Source organism: Mollisia scopiformis (assembly GCF_001500285.1).
Source record: "Mollisia scopiformis unplaced genomic scaffold LY89scaffold_35, whole genome shotgun sequence".
NCBI classification, from domain to species: domain Eukaryota; kingdom Fungi; phylum Ascomycota; class Leotiomycetes; order Helotiales; family Mollisiaceae; genus Mollisia; species Mollisia scopiformis.
This window is the reverse complement of record NW_017263615.1, coordinates 582,878-602,987: the sequence shown is the minus strand read 5'-3', so window position 1 is coordinate 602,987 and position 20,110 is coordinate 582,878. Positions and strand designations below refer to the sequence as shown.

Genomic DNA, 20,110 nt, shown 5'->3' with positions numbered 1-20,110 from the left:
TATTACTTAATTATCGCTACGGAACACGGGAGTTTAATTCACCCAAAACCTCTATGCCGATCTAACAAGAGTCACAAATACATTCACCTTTAAGATCAGTGATTCATCATTCCCCCCTGAGTCCTCCAATGCCTCCAAAATGCTACTGATACTTAGCCTACGTCGCTTTTACCCAACAAGTATCCACCCTTCATACCTTCAACTTCAACTTCTTCCCACCACCGTAAGAGGCCTCTACGTCACCTTAATCTAGACACTCACTTTCGTCTGGCAGGTATCAACTCCTTATTTCTCCAGAGTTCAACTTCCCTCCACCATCCTACCACCAAACAAGAACCGCAACCGCAACAAATCTCGACTTATTTTCGTAACTGCCTCAAAAACACTCCACTTCCATCAAGATGAAGCTCTTCGACGTTCTTCTGGCTGCGCTCGCGTTTGCTGGTATGATGTTCGTTGAAGCTACTCCACTTCACGGTGTTGAGCGCGCTGAACACACTGATTACAACCTGCCTCACCCCATCGTCCCGCTCTATCTCAATACTACTTACAATGGTGTTCACATCGAGGGAACAGGAAGTCTTGACGTAAGCGGCCTTCCAGCTCTCAAGAGCCGCAACTAACCTAACCAGGAAATATTCGCCAAAGTCCTCGTCGAGCATCCAGGCTTCAAGTTGCCCGAGCGGAACAATTCAACCAAGGGAAATTCAGGTATTGAACGTCGCTATGGATATGTATGGTTCTCTACTTGAAAGTCGAGAAACATATCTGAACATTCACAGGGCGCTCTGTACTGTATTCCAGTTCCTGGATGGAGTTGGGTTCCGGTCAACATGAACACAGCCTGGTCTCAAATGAACTTCCTCATGCAATTGGGACCACTGCAACTTACTATCCCCGCCTTTGCCTGTATACCGATCGTACTTAACGGAAACGCACAGGTGTGGGTATGCAACGATGCAAGTTACGTCCAAACAGCTCCTTTTTTATAACGCAAAAACTGTCTCTAATAATGCATAGAATTTACACACTATTAATCCACCCTTTGAATGGTATGGTGACCTGGGCTATCAGATTCTCAATAACTGCGGTGGATATGATGCAGCAACCGATCTCATGATGGTTGGTGGCCAGCAGTTTGATGTTAACGGATTTGATCTCATCATCAGACAATGGCCTTAAGGACGGGGGATCTGAGATCATAAGACTTTGGTCGGTAGGTAGCCAGAGCTTAGAGAAGGATCGCATTTGATATGGGCATGGATTGCGTTGCGTTTGACAACTTGCTTCTTAGCTCGGATACAATGAGTTAATGGAAGTACTGGTACAGTGCCATCAACAATTTTCAGAACGTCAGCTTGGTGGTAACAATCCGGGTGATTTGCTTCCTTCCTTTCCTCCTCTCTTTCCTCGTCAGTCAAAGCCTTGACACGCGATTAATAAACGGTGGCCTCGAAACACACCGACCCTGCACATCTCACTAGGACCCCGCTTGTCTGCGGACCAAGGAATCACGTTCGGTCTGCGTGGGAATCTGACATTGAACGAGATCGACGACGCGAAGTCAAGTCAACCACTTCCAGCTCCTTCGATCGGCAACAAATCCAGCCAACCTTCAAGCACTCTTTGAAGGTTCAGCCGCAAGCTGCACAAGATATATCACTTCATTGAATTGAATCGACCTCCAGTCAAATGATGATCCGGTGTGAAATCTGTGTCAGCTTTATTTTTTGAAATTCGGCAAGATTCACCGCTGTGCTGTTTCTCAAATACCCGCTGGTGGATTTTCACGGTGAAGCCGCCATAGATGTTATTGCTGTTGAGGACGGTAACAGAGCAATCGCAGTAGGAGAAGTTGGAGCGAGTCCGACCACGGCAGAAGACGGTGGAAAAGCACCTACACGATTTCCGAATGCCGATTGACATGCAGTCCCGCAGTAATAGACAGTGTTACCACAGGCTCCGATCTAGGATTACTCAAAATCCTGCCTCATCTTAGGATACAAGAAAAAAAGCTCGATATCGCAAGAAAAGCATGAAGGATGCAAACTGATTAGTTTTCAAGTACAAAACTCCTTGCCCACCCTACGGAATGGAATCAGACCCAAAGGTCTCGACTGTATAAGTTTTGAAATAGTAGAGTTCCATTATTTCTTCATGAAGTTTAGCAAATTACACAGGAGCGCAGTGGGTAGAGCCTAGATTGCTAGGCGTTTCATCTTGAGCTCTAGAATAATAGGAGCCATCAAATTTGAGATTAAAGATTGAATAATCTATACTTTAAGTGTTCGTGCGATTTGAGGGGCCCACTTCTCCCCGCAATAGTAGCGGCACAATTTGAGACCAAGGACTTCCGGTTCTCAGAGCCACGAGAAAATCAGCTGCCACTTGAATTTGTAGAGCTAGACTTCTAAATGATTCAACCATAGGCATTCTTGCCTTCAACAGGCACATAAATTCGGCATTGAACATTCGAACAATGAGGTTGATTATTAATGCTCCATCAGCCAATGACTCGATCTGCCAAGTCGTGATAAGCACGACATTTCGTGTGAGTCATTCTCCAACACCACAATCACATCCACATCCTGAAGTCTCCACGACAAGCTTCAACGATGGCACTCAATCATGAGGAGAAAGACGAAATCTCTACTAATATCTTACACGATCTATCTCAAACTGCCTATGCTTGCTCTTCTTTAATTCCAATTTCTGGCGGCACTGCCAACTTTGTTTTCCGTGGTATCCACCGTGATGGAACCATTATCATCAAACACTCAACGAATTTCGCATCTTGTAACCGTGACTTTCCTCTAGATATCTCACGTTGCGTACGTTACCCTCATAAATTTCTGAACTGACCGTAACAGATTTTTGAAGAGTCGATGCTCAATTACCTTCAAGACCTTCCAATCTCTTTGGTGAAGACACCGCGGTTGCTTCTCTTCGACCAGGTCGCATACACCCAAGTTCATGAAGACTTCTCCGACTCCATAGATCTAAAAGCAGTCATATTCTCTGGAAGTCTATCTCACTCAGTCGCAAAGTTCATCGGATACAATCTAGGCACTTGGACACGGTCATTCCATACCTGGGCATCAACCCGAACACTATACGCCGAACAGAATGAGCCAATGAGAAAGCTGAAATATCTTATAACATATGGCAGTTTTATCGAAGTACTTGAGAGGTTTCCCGAAGTTCTGGGAACTCATAAAGCAACGTTAGAAGAGATCGAAGCTAGATCGACCAAAGAACTCCAGACATTGGCAGATGATGGTCTTCAAGATTGGGGCGTCATCCATGGGGACTTCTGGTCTGGAAAGTAAGTCGTGTGTTCCCAAACAATGGATGAGTCCTTACCAAGAAAAGCGTTCTTGTATCACAGTCCCACAAAAACAACGAACCAGGGCTTTTCATCGTTGATTGGGAACTTGCGCATTTCGGTCACCGATCGTACGATCTTGGCCAGATGATAGGGGACCTGTATGAGCGAAAGTACTTTAGAGATGCCGAACCAGCGATGTGGATTATTCAGTACGTCAATATCAACCTTGCCTCTGGGAAATTAGCGCGGACACAGAATCCACCTCGTATCCTTGCTGTTCTTGTATAACACATGCTTATTTGTCAACAGAGCGCTCATTGACGGATATGGTCCTATAGATGATGACATGGCATTTCGAATCGCGATACATACAGGCGTACATTTGATCTGTTGGTGTATTCGTGGTCCCGCAAAAGATACTCCAGAGCGAATGTCAGGGATAATTAGAATCGGGATGAACTTTATGCTGAAGGCATGGGAGAAGGACAAGGAGTGGTTTCAAGATACAATATTGGCATCGCTCTTTAATTGAAAAGGGAATAAATTGCTGTCTGTACTGGGCATTGATTTAGTCAAAGAGTTTGAAGCCGCTTTGAGGTCAGGGGCTCGCTAAATTTAGCGGCTTCGGCTAGCTTTAGGGGGTGATCACCTGAGAAGTACCAAGACTATTGATATCACTGTTGAGACATTAGAAACACATTGTTTGAATAATTAATTTGTCGTGTGAAGAGTTTCAAATTGAATGGACCATTCTTGTAGGCTTCATATAGGCTAAAATGTCAAAATCATCGTCGTCCATTCATGCGTGCCTATCGAAAACCATGTATGACCTCCGCCCAAACTCCTAATCCATGATGCGCCAATTATTGGTGCGCTATTAAATGCCCATATCCTCCCGCTGCTTACGTTCCCTAGCCTTACGCTCCTTCTGCGACATCTTTTTCTTGATGGTGAATTGGACCTCCGGAGCCGCAATTTCTCCAATTCTGCTCTCGTTGACAGTTCGACGATTTGGCGGGACTTCAAGGCTCTGGGGAGGGAAAGTGCCACATTCTTTCTTCCCACCTCGATTGCAGTGAACATGTTGATCAACCTCGAATTGCTGATTGTCGGTCGAGATACCGACATCAGCTTGGCACCACCGACAGCTCTAACAGTGGGATTAGCAGTTGTCAGCATAACGAGCGTCGTGTTCACTTACAGTAGAGCCACCCCAGCCCTTGCGCTCCTTCTTTGAAAACATGCAATGCTTGAAGTATCGACGACAGATATCACACCAGCTGAGAAATACTGTCAGTTGAGCTAATTCTATGTCTTGGGTAGGGAAACTCACACCCGGAATACCGGGGTCGGTGTGCTTGAGGAATGCAATTTGAGAATGGCTGCTTGATTGTCGAAGCACCACTTCATACGAGGGTTCGCATTCAAAAGCGCAACAAAGTCATCATCGTGACGTTGGTGATTGACAATTGCACTGATCGAAGCGTCATTGTCATCATGAACTCTTTCGAGCTCTTCAATCAATGCCCAGTAGTATGCACTATGGGTGGGATCGGGTTGGGTAGAGGCGGGGGCGGGAGCGTCGTTTGCGCCGTTGGTAGACATGGTATCTGAAATACAGGAAGGCTTGTTGGTATGTAGTGTTGAAGGATTGTAGAAGATGGTTAGGGCTGTAGATGAATTGAAGATGTGCGCTTCTGTATTGAAGTTGTTGCAATGAGGATGAAGACAAGGGATGCGGGCGGGAGTTTTTATAGACGAGACGTTGTGATTAAGGACGCTACTTCACCTTTCCAGCGCACTCAATTGTCCGCTAGCATTCGCAGTTGTTTTCATTCCACGATTGTACACTGTGATATATACCGTCTTGAGGATATGAAGGCTTGAGTCCTCTCGCAAAGACGCATCGATCCTAAATGCACATGCGCCTAGAGCAATACCAAGTCATGTCTCGGAATATCTGGAAGAAATGAATGATAGTTGGAGCAATATATAATACATGTAAAAGTGTTTGTAGTCTTCTGTTTCGAGGTGTGATACATTAGTTACAGGGCTTAAGGGTCACGTTCACTCGCGAGAATATCCGGTATTGCTGTCAGGCGGTGTGCGGGCACACAGATTCGAGAAAGCACACGAAGCTACACACATAGATCTTGTGGAACTCAGATTTAGTATTTGTGCAATAAAGAAAGCATGGTTGTTCACTATCACTATATTAGATACGAAACTTGGGTAATCATCATCACTACTACCACATCCTATTCATGTGACTCTACATGATCACTGGCCATCTTTGCTTCAATATCAAGATCAAAAATATCCTTTGGATGGGCACCAAGATTATTTGGGCTTTGCTCTTTCAACAATTTGAAATTCGTTTCAGCATCCCATACCTATAATGAATCAGATGCAAAAAGCATGTCCATCTCCTCCAGTGTGCGCTGGTTTGACTCGGGGTAAAATGCCCACACTATAAGTCGTTAGAGGCGATGTATTTAAGTGCAAGAACTGGGTAAGTACCAATGGGGAATGGAAATGAGGTTGCATGCACCAAAGATGTAAAGCAACTTCTCGTTGATAGCGGAGACGATGTATGGTAGTACTAGTGTTAACGTTCTGATTGTGCGTTAGACTTTTGAATCATCACTGAAAGGAAGTATCTTACCCATTACCCACACTCCAACCCACAACGCCCCAAGCGTTACCCTTTGCTCTTACCTGAAGAGGAAAGATCTCAGCTGGGTAAAGTCACGGTACAGTCAACCAGGTAGCTCCGAATATGAAAGTGTAGAGGTAAACCATAGATGCAGCAGCAGCTCCCCATTTGCTTGCCGCAGAAATATCCCCATTGGCAGTTGAGTTGAGACCAAGTCTGCAAAAGCCTCCAACGAGAAACATTGCCAAAGCTTGACCTACCGAGCCCCACCATAAGGTCCATCGTCTCCCGATTCGATCCAGTGTATAGACGCAAATTAGCGTAGCAAACATGTAAAAGATGTTATTCAGTCCTGAGATCCATTGAGCCTTCTCCGTAGTGAAACCAGCAATTCCAAAAATAGCTAGCGAAGATCAGTCTCAAGCAAATCACATCACACTGAATGACCTACTCGGACCGAACATGGTAATGCCTGCGATGCCACTCCAATCCTGGAGAATCTGAAGCCATATGCATAATTGTACCCTCCTGGCTACGTGAAGCTTTCCGGACCCGATGCCAAAGAACATATGGTAATAGGTACTGCCATGTGTTGTTGCCTTCTCCAACTCGACGATGCTTCGAATGTCTGACAGCTCGAGCTGCGCCTTTCCTGCATCTTCACCTTCCGTACCTCGTAGACGCTGCAGAATGTATAACGCTTCATCGTCCCTGTCGACCTTGCATAGCCATCGAGGAGATTCTGGAAAGAACCAGCAGATCCCTAATAGAACAAGTAGTGGGATGATCTGAAAGCCAATAGGGAATCTCCAGCGCACGGGTGACCATCCTCCATCTATAAAGCTAACACCATAGGCAAGCCAGTAAGCGACAACGACACCGAAGATGTTGAGCGTGAACTCGATGGCGATGAACTTCCCACGAGTAGTGTATTCGGCGACTTCAGATGCCCATGCGGGAACGATAGCGTTGAGGATACCGGTGCCAATACCATTGACCAAGCGAGCGCAGATCATCCAGTTTGAATTCATTGCTGAAGTCTGCAGGGTAGCTCCAACGAGGCCCCAGACGGACCCAAGAGCAATGGTGTAGATTCTGCCATATCGATCACCGAAAGATCCGCCCAACAGGCATCCTATGAGAGTGCCTAGACTACAGCAGGTTAGTATTGGGGCTTCTCTTGAATTTCAGAGCCTTAGGTAAAATGTTTCGCGGGTACACAATACAACAAAAGCACAACAAGCAAGGGCGAAGGACAGAGGGCTTGCTGCTTACTAGTACACTGAAACAATGCCACCTTGGAGTAAAGTATTGGTAACTGTAATTGTTCCGTTCTCAACATGACCGAACCCCATTGTCTGAACATAATCGAAAGAGCTGTTGACACCACCCATCATTCCCTGGTCATAACCTTGATTCGACCGTCAGCATAAGTTCGAGTTAATGGGCTCGATCTCTTGCGGAACACATACCAAAGAAGAAGATGGACAGCGCTGCAACTGAGTTGATCGCAATGAGAAGTTTACGCTTCTCAAGATGTGCTGCAACCATGCAGCCCTTACGTTGATCCATGGTCGCAAAATGATGTAGGAATTAGAAACAAAGAGGCCAACGATGCTTGGAGCAATTTAATAGATAGTAATGAGTAGAAGCTAGAGATAAGTACTACCTGTGACCATCCGGCAATAGCCATATTTATAGTTTTCCGTTACAGTAAATACTCAGGCTCTCTGCGGAGCTCCCACACCCCGCAATGCATTCTTGGGGTTCTCCATCTTTGTGGCACCAGAATGAAGTTAGAAGCTGGGGTAGTGAGGATCGTAAGACGGAAAAGAAGCGACTGGGTGCTTCTATCTGGTGGGGTCGTCTCGAGGACAATGCAGGCTCATGGAATGTGCAATGCTCGGATATATAAGTGCACGAAGCGAACCTAAATCCTTGGTCCTGTGAGAGCTTGGCACGATGCCTGCTTGCCCAGATTGGCAAGGTCGTCCGGCTCGAGGACATTCTATCAAGCTAGGACCATGCAGTTGGTGATAGTCGCCTGGGATCGTGAGACGCAGGTCCGTAACGTCAAGTATATTCCTTTTGGAACGAATCCTCCTTAAGAACAGGATTTGAGGCCAACACGAATTCGAAGAAACATTTCCGATTGTTACCCCGGCTTACCCCATCCTTCCCCACTTTCAACGAGCACTAAAACATTATTCAAGGTCTTCAAACCTGTCTGTCCAAAAATTCCAAGGGCTGGTAGCTTTATGATCCACTGTGGGGAAAGGAAACGGGTATAAGATTCCGAGATGACCTCGATACGAGGCAAGCTCAGAACCTAGGGGTCTCGCTTAGGCTGACATACAGTAGCGCCGAGGAGGTCTCGATGCGAGGTCACTGCAAACCTCTCGTGGTTCTTTACTCATACGAGAAAATGGCAAATAAGGCAAGTATTTCGGCGCAAAAGGATTTTTGAATAGAACGAGATTCCTCTATATGTTAATTCTGCTTCGATATCAATCGTTCGACTCCCAGGCATCTCACCACACCTCCCAGCATCTCAGAGATGGCGGCTAAAGTAGTCTTCAAGTTACGGTTTTCTTGCACTGGCCTACCAGCGACAAGATATCTCACTACCTTTCGAGCGCAAAATAAGATTCCATTTGTCCGTGCTCTGTCCACACGGTCGACGCAACATGTGTTAAACACTGGGGCTTAAATCCCTGCCGTGGAGTTCGGAACCTTCCAGGATGCAGATGCTCAAGAAGATGCGGTCTATCTCGCTTTGAAAACAGGAGTTCGAAACATTGATACAGCCCGAGTGTAAGAATTCTATCCTCCGAAATGATCTAAAGAGTAGCTTACAAAAATAGATACGACACCGAGAAACAAGTTGGCAAGGGAATAAAACGCAGTGGTATACCTAGAGATCAGATCTTTCTTGCCACCAAAATATGGTGCAATTCATACCATCCAGATGATGTTAAGACAGTATTGGATGCATCTTTAAGAGATCTCGATACCGAATATATCGATCTATACTTAATGCACTATCCATGCACTTTCGCACGAGGAGCAGAACGATTCCCAAAAGGCGAAGACGGAAAGATGATTATGGGTGAGACAACCTATCTCGACACATGGAGAGCAATGGAGAAGTTGGTAAAGTCAGGCAAGGCTAGGGCGATTGGCGTGTCCAATTTCAATCAATCTGAAATTCAGAATTTGATGGACAACAGCAATACAGTGAGTGAGCTTGATTTCGAGAACAAATTTATACTAAGAATTACTCTTTCATAGACACCCGCAGCACATCAAATGGAAGTCCATCCATACCTTCAACAACCCGCATTCAATTCCTGGCTGAAATCCAAGGGCGTCCATGTGATCCAATTCAGTCCACTCGGCAACATGAACTCGTTCTACAGAGACATTCACTGGAGCAAATCCCAATCTCACATGCCGCGGGTAATAGATCACCCAGTTCTCCAGGAAATTGGAAATAAATATGGGAAGTCCCCGATTCAAATAGCACTCGCTTGGGGTATCAATTCTGGTCGGACTGTCATTCCGAAGAGCGTGATTGATTGGCAGATCAAGGAAAATCTCGAAGCGGATTTCTTGCTTGATGCTGAGAATATAGAAAAGATTGCCACGATGGATGTTAAAGCAAGGTTCAACGATCCGAGTGAATATTATCGGTGGCCGTTGTATGCTGGTTTAGATGGTACTTCACATTTTGAAGGGAAGATATATTAACTAACGAACCTCTAAACTTGAATTCTAAGCTAGAATTTTAGTTCTCAATGCTCGGCCTTTTGCTTTTTCTTTCCGGTATTATTTTCTCTTGATCTAAAGTGCTCGCTTCGCGCAGCTATCAATTATATTCGCGCAAAAAAAATAATAAGGCGTATCCCACCTTTGGCATTGTGCCTCTCCGCATATGATCGGGAAATGCAGCCATTACGTCACCGAAATTGGGAAATCAGATAGATGGGGGTCTCGATTCAACATTTAAGTTATCATTTATGCCGACAGAGCGACAAGGTATGTTTAGTCAATTTATTTCTAGCTTCGAGACATACGAATGCTTGGCAATTTTCTATTGATAAAGAAGACTCGACATGGCTTTCTCGTCTTCGGAAAAGCCGAAGGTTCTTGCATTGACACCGCCGAAAGCCTGTGGAGCTGATTATCTCGAGGATTTCAAGTCCAAATTCCAACTAGATGTGAGCATCCCAGTAGGAATCGAGATTGCTACTCACATGTGATGCAGATCCTTTCTGTCAAGAACCGAGCAGAGGCTGTACCCGCAATTGCAGAAGCCGTCGCTAAGACGGGCCCTTATAGCGCTTTCATCATTTTGATGGGAACTGCGCCTTTCGAACCTTTTGATGGTGAATTCTTCACACCCCTGGTTCCTGAGTGCAAAATTGTAGTTTCTGCTTCCGCAGGCTATAATGAGTTCCCAGTGAACTGGTTGACCGACAAAGGAATCTGGTTTTGCAACACTCGCAATGCTGTCTCCGAACCAACGGCCGACATGGCACTGTTCCTTACCTTGGCCGTTTGTAGAGATACAACTCGTGCAGAGAACTCTGTACGAAATGGTCTTTGGAGGAACAATCATGTTCCCTGCACCGATCCGAGCGATCTGATTGTTGGAATCATCGGACTAGGAGCAATCGGAAAGGTATAAATCTATATAGATTTTTGAAGATGGTGCTAATGTTTCATAGCATTATGCTAGAAAGGTGAATGCTTTCAACATGAAAGTTCAATATCACAACAGAACTCGTGCTTCTCCGGAAATTGAAGCACTTTACGGTGCAACCTGGTGTCCCAACTTAGAAGAGCTGCTGAGGACCTCTGACGTGGTCTCAGTGAGCGTGCCTCAAAATGCGGAAACAATAGGACTTATCTCTCGCAATGAATTCTCGCAAATGAAAGATGGAGTGTTCTTCATCAATACCGCGCGAGGACCCATCGTAGACGAGGCGGCTTTGATAGCTGCTTTAGAGAGTGGCAAGGTGGCAAGAGCAGGGTTAGACGTTTTCACAGGAGAACCAAATGTCAACCCGTGGTTTTTGAAGAGTGACAAAGTCGTGATTCAACCACATCTTGGTGGGTTGACAAATAGAGCATGGAGGGATGCAGAACGTGAATGTTTTGCGAATATTGTCGCACTCTATGAGACAGGGAGGCCAGTTGCTCCAGTCAATGACATCAAACCAAATTGATGTAGACAGTTTCGAATATCAGTGATACAAACTTGGGAATTTGAAAGGTCACTAGTTTACTCTTCAAAGATACAACTTCTGCTCGTAATGTACATCCGAGACTGAAGTTTTCTCGTTGAACATTTGAACGGTAAGGTCGAATTCGGAAGTGAGGAACTTTTGAGTACATATAACAGCATCAGGAGCTGTAACCTATCGAATATGATCCACAACTCAGATAGTGGGTTGCTCCATATAGTAAGCTAAATCTCCATATCCATCCTTGTCATGAAGACTTTGTCCATTTCCCAACCAACCAAAAACATTGTCACTTCTCGATACAATATCAAAATGCTCACTACCTATGTTCTCCAAAGCGTCTTTGAAATGCAGGATAGACCCAGCATATGTTCCAGTCACAATACCTGTCTCTTTTCCATTCTTGTACCAAGAGCGGCATTTGTCTGCCCATACTGTTCGCAGAAGAAATTTTTGTGAGTAGGCGTTGAAGTCTGCAACTGATTTGGGTTTTGGAGTGACGGACTTGAGGTCTTGGGTGGCCATCTTCTTGACCCAGCGAAGGATGTAGCCGCATGTCCATGAGATCTGGCTCAATACGGACCCATGTGAGATTGGACAATTAGGACCATTGAAGATGAAGTAATTTGGCATAGAATCAACTTGGACGGAGAAGAAGGCATCTGGGTTGATTTTCCATCGCTCAGTCAAAGTAGCGCCGTTTAATCCAACCAACTTCCAGGGCGGAACGAAGGAGGTATCAAAACCTGTTGCACACACAATCATATCGAAGTCTTCCACAAGCCCATCAGCGGTGCGAATACCAGTCTCTGTGATGGTCTCAATGTCGGTCCATACTATTGAAGCATTTTCCTGCTTTAAGGCTTCGAGATAACCATCACACGGCGAAAGACGACGGCAGCCAGGATGAAAGCCAGGTATCATTTTTGATAATATTTCTGGGTGATCTTGAAGGATGCTCTGCATTTGCTGTTTGCAAGCTGCTTCTAAGCCTTGTTGAAACGGATGATCGACGTACATTCCAAAGAAGAAGGAATTAATTCTAGAGATCTTGTCAGCAAAGAGCCTAAGAAATGAAAACAACACTCACGAAGCTTCAAGCTCTTTACGCAGCAAGAAAAGGGCTTGCGGATCTTCTTTGAAAGTCTTCTTTTCCGCTTCGGAATATTCGAAGTTTTTGCCATCTTTTGCTTTGGCTGCACAGAAGTTGATAGAGATCCAAGTGGGTCCTCGAACGTAATTGACCAATTTTGAGACCTTGGGTTGCATGGCAGAGACAATTTGAAGACCAGAAGAGCCATTGCCAATCACTGCAATCTTTTTGTCGTCCCAATTATATGAATTATCCCTGGCGCAACTGTGAGACACGACATGTCAAAGATTGGGAACCTACCAATTGGCACTATGCACTAGCTTCCCTTTGAAATCTTGGAGTCCTTGGATATTTGGCCACTTCCATTTACTATTTCGTTGAGTAACCGATCGCAAGCCATTTCAAGGTTACTGACTTGAGAAATCCAGACCCATTTATCAGTATATCAGCATCATCTTCCTTGATAAAACCATCGATATCGACTTTGATCTTCCATTTGCCAGCCTCCTGACCCCAAATTGTCTCAAGAACCTTCGAATTCAACCGTACATGCTTGGTAAGGTTATACTTCTCGGCTGTACGCTTGATGTATGAATGGATTTCTGGACCCGGTGAATAGAATTTAGACCAATCTGGATTTGGCTCAAATAAGAAAGTATAGGCGTCTCCAAAAGATCAGTCAATGGCTATTATAAGTATGGATTTGACTCACGAGACGGAATATCACAAGCCGCTCCAGGATAGGTATTTTCATACCAAGTACCACCAATTTCAGGGTTCTTCTCGTATATTGTCAGGTCAATTTCCTCCTCCAACTTGAACTCGTGCTGGATCTTGTGAGCAAGGGTTAGTCCTGAGAATCCAGCTCCAACACAAACGAGTCTGAGCTTTCGGCGTGTTAATATCGGTTGTTCCAAGATCGAAATTGAGGGGCCATTGCCGTTTGGAATGGCATCTTTGACCGACGACATGATGGCAGACAGATGCGATTGGGATTCGGTTCAGAAGGTGGACTAGCAAAACAGAAGTCTTATATAAACATGATGGGAATAAGGTCGTGAGCGGGGTAGCTAATGGCAAGTTCTAGCATGGGTGGAAGTTGGAATACCATAGGTGATGCTGGCACAAGACACACTAATTCTTGTTGGTGCTTCAGGACCATACAAATTCGTGCTGCAGAAAGATTGACACTCCAGGTTCGGAGAATCGTCTTACTTCTCTACCAAGGTTTAAATGCATATCACGAATCGCATGCATTGGCTAATGTCCACTCTATCAATTTAAACATCCGGTTCGGACTACTCGAACCATGGATTGGTTGTGCGAACGAAGTGTGGTCGCGAAGTGGCTCCAAGTCCGCTTTTATCTCCTCTTGTGTAACCCCATGCATGACATGCGCCTTTGCGCATCACCAAGAAGGGGTCGGCCCGCAATCGTTCTAGTAAGTGTATGATTCGGATTCGGATTTCGGTGCTCGCTGGGTCTGAATGCCGGGAGATGGAGAGGGTCAAGTGCCGCGTACCCGGATCCACAATCGGACAACTAAGCAGAATATTGCATGACAAGGGAACACACATGCGGGGAAACAACACGAGAAACCGAGGAAGATGTGCGGTTTAACATCCATCGTTTCGCACTGAGCTTACAACTTCTACAACATCTCTCAATTTCAAGCATGGCTCAAAGCCAAATTAGCCCCACCCCATCCACCTTTCTGCATATCATTCGTCCTTACACCGTCACCGCCTCCCATAATCATTTCGCTTTCGGATTCTAGCCTGCCGTCCTCTCTCTTCCTTCTCTGTTCGAGGGAGGAATGTCGTCTCGTTTGTCTTCTTCGTATTTCTCACGAAGCTCACGGTCGAGCTTGGAGGAATCTGTGCCAGATGGTCCGTCGAACATGAAAGACAGTATCTTTTCGCCTAGAGATCGCTTTTCTTTCCGGGCTGTGGTTGAGGCTGAGCTCACCTCGTTGGTGACTTGCGAGGTTGCCATCTTGGACTATTGACTTGAAGTTCCCGTGCAGCTTGACAGCTTTTAGGATGTAGATATAAAAGCCAGTTTCACAAAGTCAAATTGATATCCTTTTATGTCTAGAGCAAATCGATTCGTCTTATAAGAAGTGAGGAAAATTGGTCACGAGGTCCTTGACGTACTTGCGGCGCAGCTTCGCTAACTTTCACTGCCACACTGATTTTGAGGCTGTGCCAGGAACGAGTGTCCAAGCAACACCGACGAATGAAGACATGTGTGGTAATCGCGAAAGCGTCATTTTGAAGCAACCTTCGAGATTAAACTGTGGCACTTACCCACAAAGATCTTCATCGCTTGCAGCTTCACCCCACTGACCCTCTCCCAAAAATCTGGATATTGGCCTCCTTCTCAGAATCACGACATGGACAAGCACTTTGATATACTTCCACCAGGCACCAAGAGACGTAATATCTTGTATCAGACCCCAAGTTCACATGCCCCGAACCTGTTTTCAGGATCCGAGGCTTGTGGCTGGTGAGTCGCCTTGTGAGATTATGAGCGCTGAAGACAAGGAAGACGGGGAGTTGGATCGGGGATGCAGTGATCTCCCGGGGATAGGTCAGGGGCCCTGAGATCATCGACTTTTTGTTGGACAAGTTTGAGATCCAGAAACTTCCTTGGTTTGAGATGGAAGCGGGTATTTATTGAGAAGTCTTGCCATGTAAACATAATTTTATATCATATCATACCAATATTATAACTTACCTCTGTCAAACTTTAAGTAAATAAATTTTAATTTTCCATTTTTTTCATTTATAATTTTAAAATAAATCATAATGGCCGGTTTTCTAGGAAACTTCACAAATTTTTTTGACAATACTCTTACTAGCGGCGATAAAGAGTAGGGCCAAGGCGGTCTGCTAGGTTCAATCGGAGGAATCGTTAATAAGATTGTTGATGGAGTAGGAAATGTGGTAAAATAGACTACTAATGGACGTGGGAACACTGTTGGATAGACCACGAATGGCGTTGCGGATACAACTAGCAAGACGATATAGGTGTTGGGAATGCTTGCTGGTGGATTGACGAACACTGCTGGTGGACTCGCTGGATGTGCTACTGGGCAGAAGCAGTAGAGACTTTGACTTAGGGAGTGCGGAAAAACTTTGATGATTGTATGAATAGCGCGGGGGCCTGAATTGGATGCGGATGAAACTGAAGTGAACTGGAACTTGGCATATGGCTTCGCTTCTAGCTACATAATCAATGAATGTCAATCCTGATCAAGATACACTACCTTTGCTACGTGGCTCGTGATCCCGAGGTTGTTATGTTTTTGAGTTTGTCCCCATGGCGCTACTCGCTTACGCTTAACTCCCTAAATGCTGCCCCAACACTTGCACCATTCAGAGCCTAGAGTCATTAATATGAGTCTTGTAGAAAAACTGTCAAGCCAAATTTTCTTTCTACTCGTGCTGCCTCCACCATTGTAGTGATTTGTCCCAATTTCGAACGATCTTTGGGCAAGAGGTTTGGCGACCGTTGCGACCCAACACCATTTTCTGCTCCCCAGAGCCAAGAGTTGGCAGTTGTGCCGATGAAAAAGTATTGTTGGGATCTTCACATCTATTCTCGAGCTGTCGAAAACGTCAAATACTTGTCTTCCAAGAAAGTCTTCCGCTCTCATTAGTCTCCAATCCTGTTTCCAGTCAGAACTTGTGCTTCTGTGGAGCCAGTAAACTCGAATTATTCCCCAGATTCTTGGAGTATTTGTCGTAGATGTTTCCTGTTTATTCAAGTAGTTATAATATCTGTTTTGAAAGTTAGTTTTCGGGAAAGAGAAAGTGAAATTGGATCTGATTCTTACTATGCATGATTTTGGGCGAGGACGGCAATGACAGTATTTTTGATTTCACTTCTGGCGATGGAAGAGACCGCCTTTCTCACAGACTTTGTATCTCGAATACACAATTGCAAAATCGAATGGATGATGCTGTGTTCGGAGATCAAGGATTGCTGGTTGTACTGTACTCCGTACAGTCCGGGCTTAAGCGAGATGTGGGATGTGGAAAATGCATGTAAGGATAGGTGGGATTTGCCATTACAATTGCCTTGAATTCACAATCTCTATCCTCTTACTGAGATCTTTGCTTTGGAGGAGAAGAAGGTTCTATGCGGGCAATTCGATGGACTCTAGGTCATGTGGGGTCACGTGCTGTCTTATAAATAGTCAAGCTTAGTCAGATAGCTGTCATTAATATTACTCTACGTCCGAATCTACAACACACCATCTTTCACCTTTATCCTGTCTCTCGACAGCCCACGAAGTTCGCATTGATCTTGATTTTCGTTGCTGTTCTGAGAATAGACCGTTTCATTCAAGTCTCACGTCGAGATCGATGTTTTCGATGACCATCCACCTTGCTTCTCTGCTTCAATGTTGTTTGCGAATTCGACAGATTTTCATCTCCTCGAAAGATGCTATATCTGTATCGGTCAAAGTTGTAAGCGTTTAGGTTGCATCCAACAAGAGCTCCCAGACATCAAGTTGCGGCGTTGTGTGCCAAACTTTCGTTGTAATCGTTCATGTTTATAAATATACCTAGGTATTGTGCCTTTGAAATACGCAGGTGTACCCGCAAGGGGCGACATGCATACAGATTGACAGTTCCGAGTGGTCGCTTTTAGGCGCCTCGAAAGTATCATTGCATCGACCAGTAAAGTAGCGCTTCTAGAAAACGCAGTGCAATCTAGATCCTGTCCGTTTGAACTGTGGGGGCCGTAATTGATTGGCCAGACCAGAACTCGATGGCACAGTCTTCGCTGTGCCTTTGCGGCACAAGCTGGGAACGTGCAGCGTACCATATAATTAAAATGTTGGCCGATGATAACACTTCTCTGGGTAGCGGTCAATTGTTATATCTCTGCTGGAAAGGTTGTCGTGCTTGGGGGCTTAAGCAAGGTTGTGGGATGTGTTAAGCATCGTCTATTTGACTGTGTTCTATTTTGATGCCTCGTGGTAGCAGCGATGCAAGACTGACCGACGGTCAAATATCGAGTTCCTCTCGAACAGTTTTCGACTTGCCACATTTTCAGTACACTTCATTGAGTTCTTGCAAACATACTTCGATTATCGGATACCTAAATATAATTGACAGTCAAGATCCAAGCATGGATAATTCCCATCGCCCTCCATCTTCACTTATTATTGAAGAGAGTTTGGAACCTGAAACTCTTAGTGCCACTACAAGCAATCAATCTACTCATGACACTGACCTTGGAATTGGAAGTCAGGCTGAAACATCAATTACTGATGTGGTCTCGAACGCGGAGATCGGATGGATGGAAGAGACTTCAAAAGCTGTGACCAAGTTTACTACATCCGAGTCTCCAGTCTCACCTACAGCGGAGATACTGAAGTCTGCAATACTGGAAAATATAACTGAAGTTCCCGCAACAGATGATCCAGAAGCATCGTATTTTGGTTTCTACGCTTGGATGACCGAAATTTTCTTCTGTGTCTTGAGCTTATCATCTCTTATTGGTAAGTCATACTTACACAATGAAGGTTTGTTAGGAAGATGGGATCTAATGAGTCGCCGTAGTGATCACTACCGTCCTCAGAGCCTACGATGGCAAGGCACTTCCAAATTTGCCAATGTCCATTACCCTAAATACCTTCCTTGCCTTCTTCACAACTCTGACCAAAGCGACATTCATGCTCTCAGTCGCGGAAGCCATTAGCCAATGGAAATGGAACATGCTGAAGAACAAAGAAAGACCTTTGACAGATTTTCTCGCCGTTGATTCTGCGAGTCGTGGCATGTGGGGCTCTTTTTGGATTATGGGCAGGTTCCGCATGAAGTAAGTCTCGAGATGCAGTATGTCCTCGTGCCTTAACTCATTCAATGATGTAGCCATGTAGCCATACTTGGAGCTGTAATATCTCTTCTCGGAATGGCCACATCACCTGTAACGCAACAAATGATTGCATATCCTCTTCGTCTAGCCCAAGTTGAGGGCATAGCCACTGTGCCAACGTCTAGTCATTTCGAGGACAACAATGGCTTCAATGTCTGGCATGCAATTTTTGCAGGCGTTATCAGCACCTTCGATGACCCAATCTTGCCTGTCAGCCCTGTTTGTTCTACTCCCGACTGCACTTTCCCCCAGTACAAATCGATTGGAATGTGCGCTAAGGCAGTAAACATTACCTCGCTTTTGAATGTGGAGGTAATTCCAAATTCCAATGCGGATGATTGGCCCTATCCGGCTTGGACAGGAATGATTGCTCAAAATGGATCCACTGCGATGAATGCTAGTCTACCCAAGTAGGTCTTGTTGGTGGTCGTCCTCTATTGGTCTTTGGGCTTACTGAGATAGCGGTATTTCATGGGTTACCCCGGCTTCGGTATCTTACATGGCTATGCCGTCTAACAAGACAATGGCATTCGCTAATGACACCAATATGGCTTTCACTGCGTTCGAATACATGGTACTCATATGGAGCAATGCTGGAAACATCACAAACTTCGAGTCTAACCTGACAAGTCAGACACCTTGGAAATTTGAAGCTGTTGAAGTAGCAATCTACCTTTGTTTGAATACGTACGAGACCGAAATGTCTCAGTCACAACCATCTACCAACATCGTCAAGTCGAGTTATGTTCCAGCCAACGTTCCGAATAATGTAGGAAACTTCCTAGCCGGCTGCTGGTTCGAGAAATTTCCAGGCACACCTTTTGGGACGCAGAAATTTTGTGACACCGGACTATATGTTGATGGAAATATGACTCTTGTTGATCCAGATGATCCATCGACAACCTACTCGGCGGATGCCAAGGCACTCCATAGCATAGATATTAACTTGCAGGAGGCAGATCTTGCAACGTTCGTATCCAATGGAAACATGGACCCGGGAATATATGCTACCGATACCCAAAGCCTTGCTCTTGCAAATGTCATATATAACGACTACGAGAATGATCTCCTCCTCGACCCTGCGGAGCAATTTGAGCGAGTGGGCACTTTTTATAATAGCACTGCAAATAGTCTGACCAATCTGTAAGTTCTTCCCTCATTCTCCTGAAGCTCATATACTGATAAAATGTTCTGTAGTATGCGTACTTCATCCAGTACAACAGTCAACGGCACTGCTTGGAAAGACGAAACTTTCGTTGAGATCAAATGGGGCTGGCTCGTCTTTCTTGCTTCCCAACTCGTTCTCTCAATCATTTTTCTTCTCATTACCGTAATCTCCACATATAGGATGAGAATACCAGCAATGAAAAGCTCGGCTTTGGCTATGCTCTTAGCTCCAGCTGAAGAAATTCGGGATAAGATTGGGGACATTGGGCACTTTGAGGAGGCAACGAAAAGGAGTGGCGGCATGAAAGTACGATTGATCAATAATGGATTGGTAGTCAGTCCCGGACGGTTTCAAGCAGATGATAATGCTTAGCTGTAATGTGGATATGAATAGCCATTCATGTAAGACGAATCAATAAGGGGAACACGTGGAAAAGAGGAAACACCGTTGACTTTGAAATTAATCATTGAGAATTAAGTCTGGATTATCGACTTCATGAGAGAACCAAGTGGAGGACATCTGAGCTGAGCCTTTTGAGACTTGTTAGTCCTTTGCAGGGGCATAAGTAGAGCTCTTACTGCAGCAAGGTTCGATTTATCTGTTTGGTTTGTTTAAGCGCTAATGTTCCCAGCTGTGTAAATCGTGCTTAGACCATTGTCTTGTATTCTCCATGCCACCCTTTGATATCGTTGAGACTTCCGGGATCCTGATTCTTCAAAGC

General features: G+C 45.1%; 8 protein-coding genes across 8 annotated transcripts; 5 read left to right on the top strand and 3 right to left on the bottom strand.

Annotated features, from left to right (window-relative positions):
- Positions 1-401: 401 nt before the first annotated feature.
- Positions 402-1,182, top strand: LY89DRAFT_742676 (uncharacterized protein; the record flags this gene model as incomplete). Its single annotated transcript, XM_018220854.1, has 4 exons — positions 402-587; positions 633-734; positions 783-947; positions 1,021-1,182. 4 exons carry the CDS (start codon positions 402-404, stop codon positions 1,180-1,182), a joined length of 615 nt encoding a protein of 204 aa, XP_018062270.1.
- Positions 1,183-2,615: 1,433 nt separating this feature from the next.
- On the top strand, positions 2,616-4,074 carry LY89DRAFT_789555 (kinase-like protein; the record flags this gene model as incomplete). Its single annotated transcript, XM_018223270.1, has 4 exons — positions 2,616-2,831; positions 2,871-3,325; positions 3,373-3,537; positions 3,638-4,074. The coding sequence occupies 4 exons, from the start codon at positions 2,616-2,618 to the stop codon at positions 3,858-3,860; spliced, it is 1,059 nt and encodes a 352-aa protein (XP_018062269.1). The 3' UTR covers positions 3,861-4,074.
- A 131-nt stretch (positions 4,075-4,205) lies between these two features.
- Positions 4,206-4,933, bottom strand: LY89DRAFT_742674 (uncharacterized protein; the record flags this gene model as incomplete). Its single annotated transcript, XM_018220853.1, has 3 exons — positions 4,206-4,478; positions 4,530-4,608; positions 4,662-4,933. The coding sequence occupies 3 exons, from the start codon at positions 4,931-4,933 to the stop codon at positions 4,206-4,208; spliced, it is 624 nt and encodes a 207-aa protein (XP_018062268.1).
- A 788-nt stretch (positions 4,934-5,721) lies between these two features.
- On the bottom strand, positions 5,722-7,556 carry LY89DRAFT_766013 (general substrate transporter; the record flags this gene model as incomplete). Its single annotated transcript, XM_018221704.1, has 7 exons — positions 5,722-5,798; positions 5,838-5,944; positions 5,994-6,046; positions 6,086-6,387; positions 6,436-7,136; positions 7,260-7,395; positions 7,457-7,556. 7 exons carry the CDS (start codon positions 7,554-7,556, stop codon positions 5,722-5,724), a joined length of 1,476 nt encoding a protein of 491 aa, XP_018062267.1.
- A 1,138-nt stretch (positions 7,557-8,694) lies between these two features.
- On the top strand, positions 8,695-9,734 carry LY89DRAFT_601084 (Aldo/keto reductase; the record flags this gene model as incomplete). The annotated part of the gene is made up of 3 exons (XM_018210181.1): positions 8,695-8,798; positions 8,849-9,221; positions 9,276-9,734. Coding segments are annotated over 3 exons (936 nt in total), but the record flags the coding sequence as incomplete, so codon positions are not given.
- A 282-nt stretch (positions 9,735-10,016) lies between these two features.
- On the top strand, positions 10,017-11,298 carry LY89DRAFT_789553 (D-3-phosphoglycerate dehydrogenase). The gene is made up of 3 exons (XM_018223269.1): positions 10,017-10,204; positions 10,252-10,668; positions 10,715-11,298. The coding sequence occupies exons 1-3, from the start codon at positions 10,100-10,102 to the stop codon at positions 11,213-11,215; spliced, it is 1,023 nt and encodes a 340-aa protein (XP_018062265.1). The 5' UTR covers positions 10,017-10,099; the 3' UTR covers positions 11,216-11,298.
- Positions 11,299-11,350: 52 nt separating this feature from the next.
- On the bottom strand, positions 11,351-13,545 carry LY89DRAFT_691569 (FAD/NAD(P)-binding domain-containing protein). Its single transcript, XM_018216361.1, has 5 exons — positions 13,039-13,545; positions 12,742-12,991; positions 12,627-12,695; positions 12,324-12,581; positions 11,351-12,275 (listed from the first exon to the last, which is right to left on the bottom strand). The coding sequence occupies exons 1-5, from the start codon at positions 13,295-13,297 to the stop codon at positions 11,429-11,431; spliced, it is 1,683 nt and encodes a 560-aa protein (XP_018062264.1). The 5' UTR covers positions 13,298-13,545; the 3' UTR covers positions 11,351-11,428.
- Positions 13,546-17,471: 3,926 nt separating this feature from the next.
- Positions 17,472-19,810, top strand: LY89DRAFT_725615 (uncharacterized protein; the record flags this gene model as incomplete). Its single annotated transcript, XM_018218989.1, has 5 exons — positions 17,472-17,844; positions 17,906-18,164; positions 18,218-18,631; positions 18,684-19,364; positions 19,419-19,810. The coding sequence occupies 5 exons, from the start codon at positions 17,472-17,474 to the stop codon at positions 19,759-19,761; spliced, it is 2,070 nt and encodes a 689-aa protein (XP_018062263.1). The 3' UTR covers positions 19,762-19,810.
- Positions 19,811-20,110: the final 300 nt, after the last annotated feature.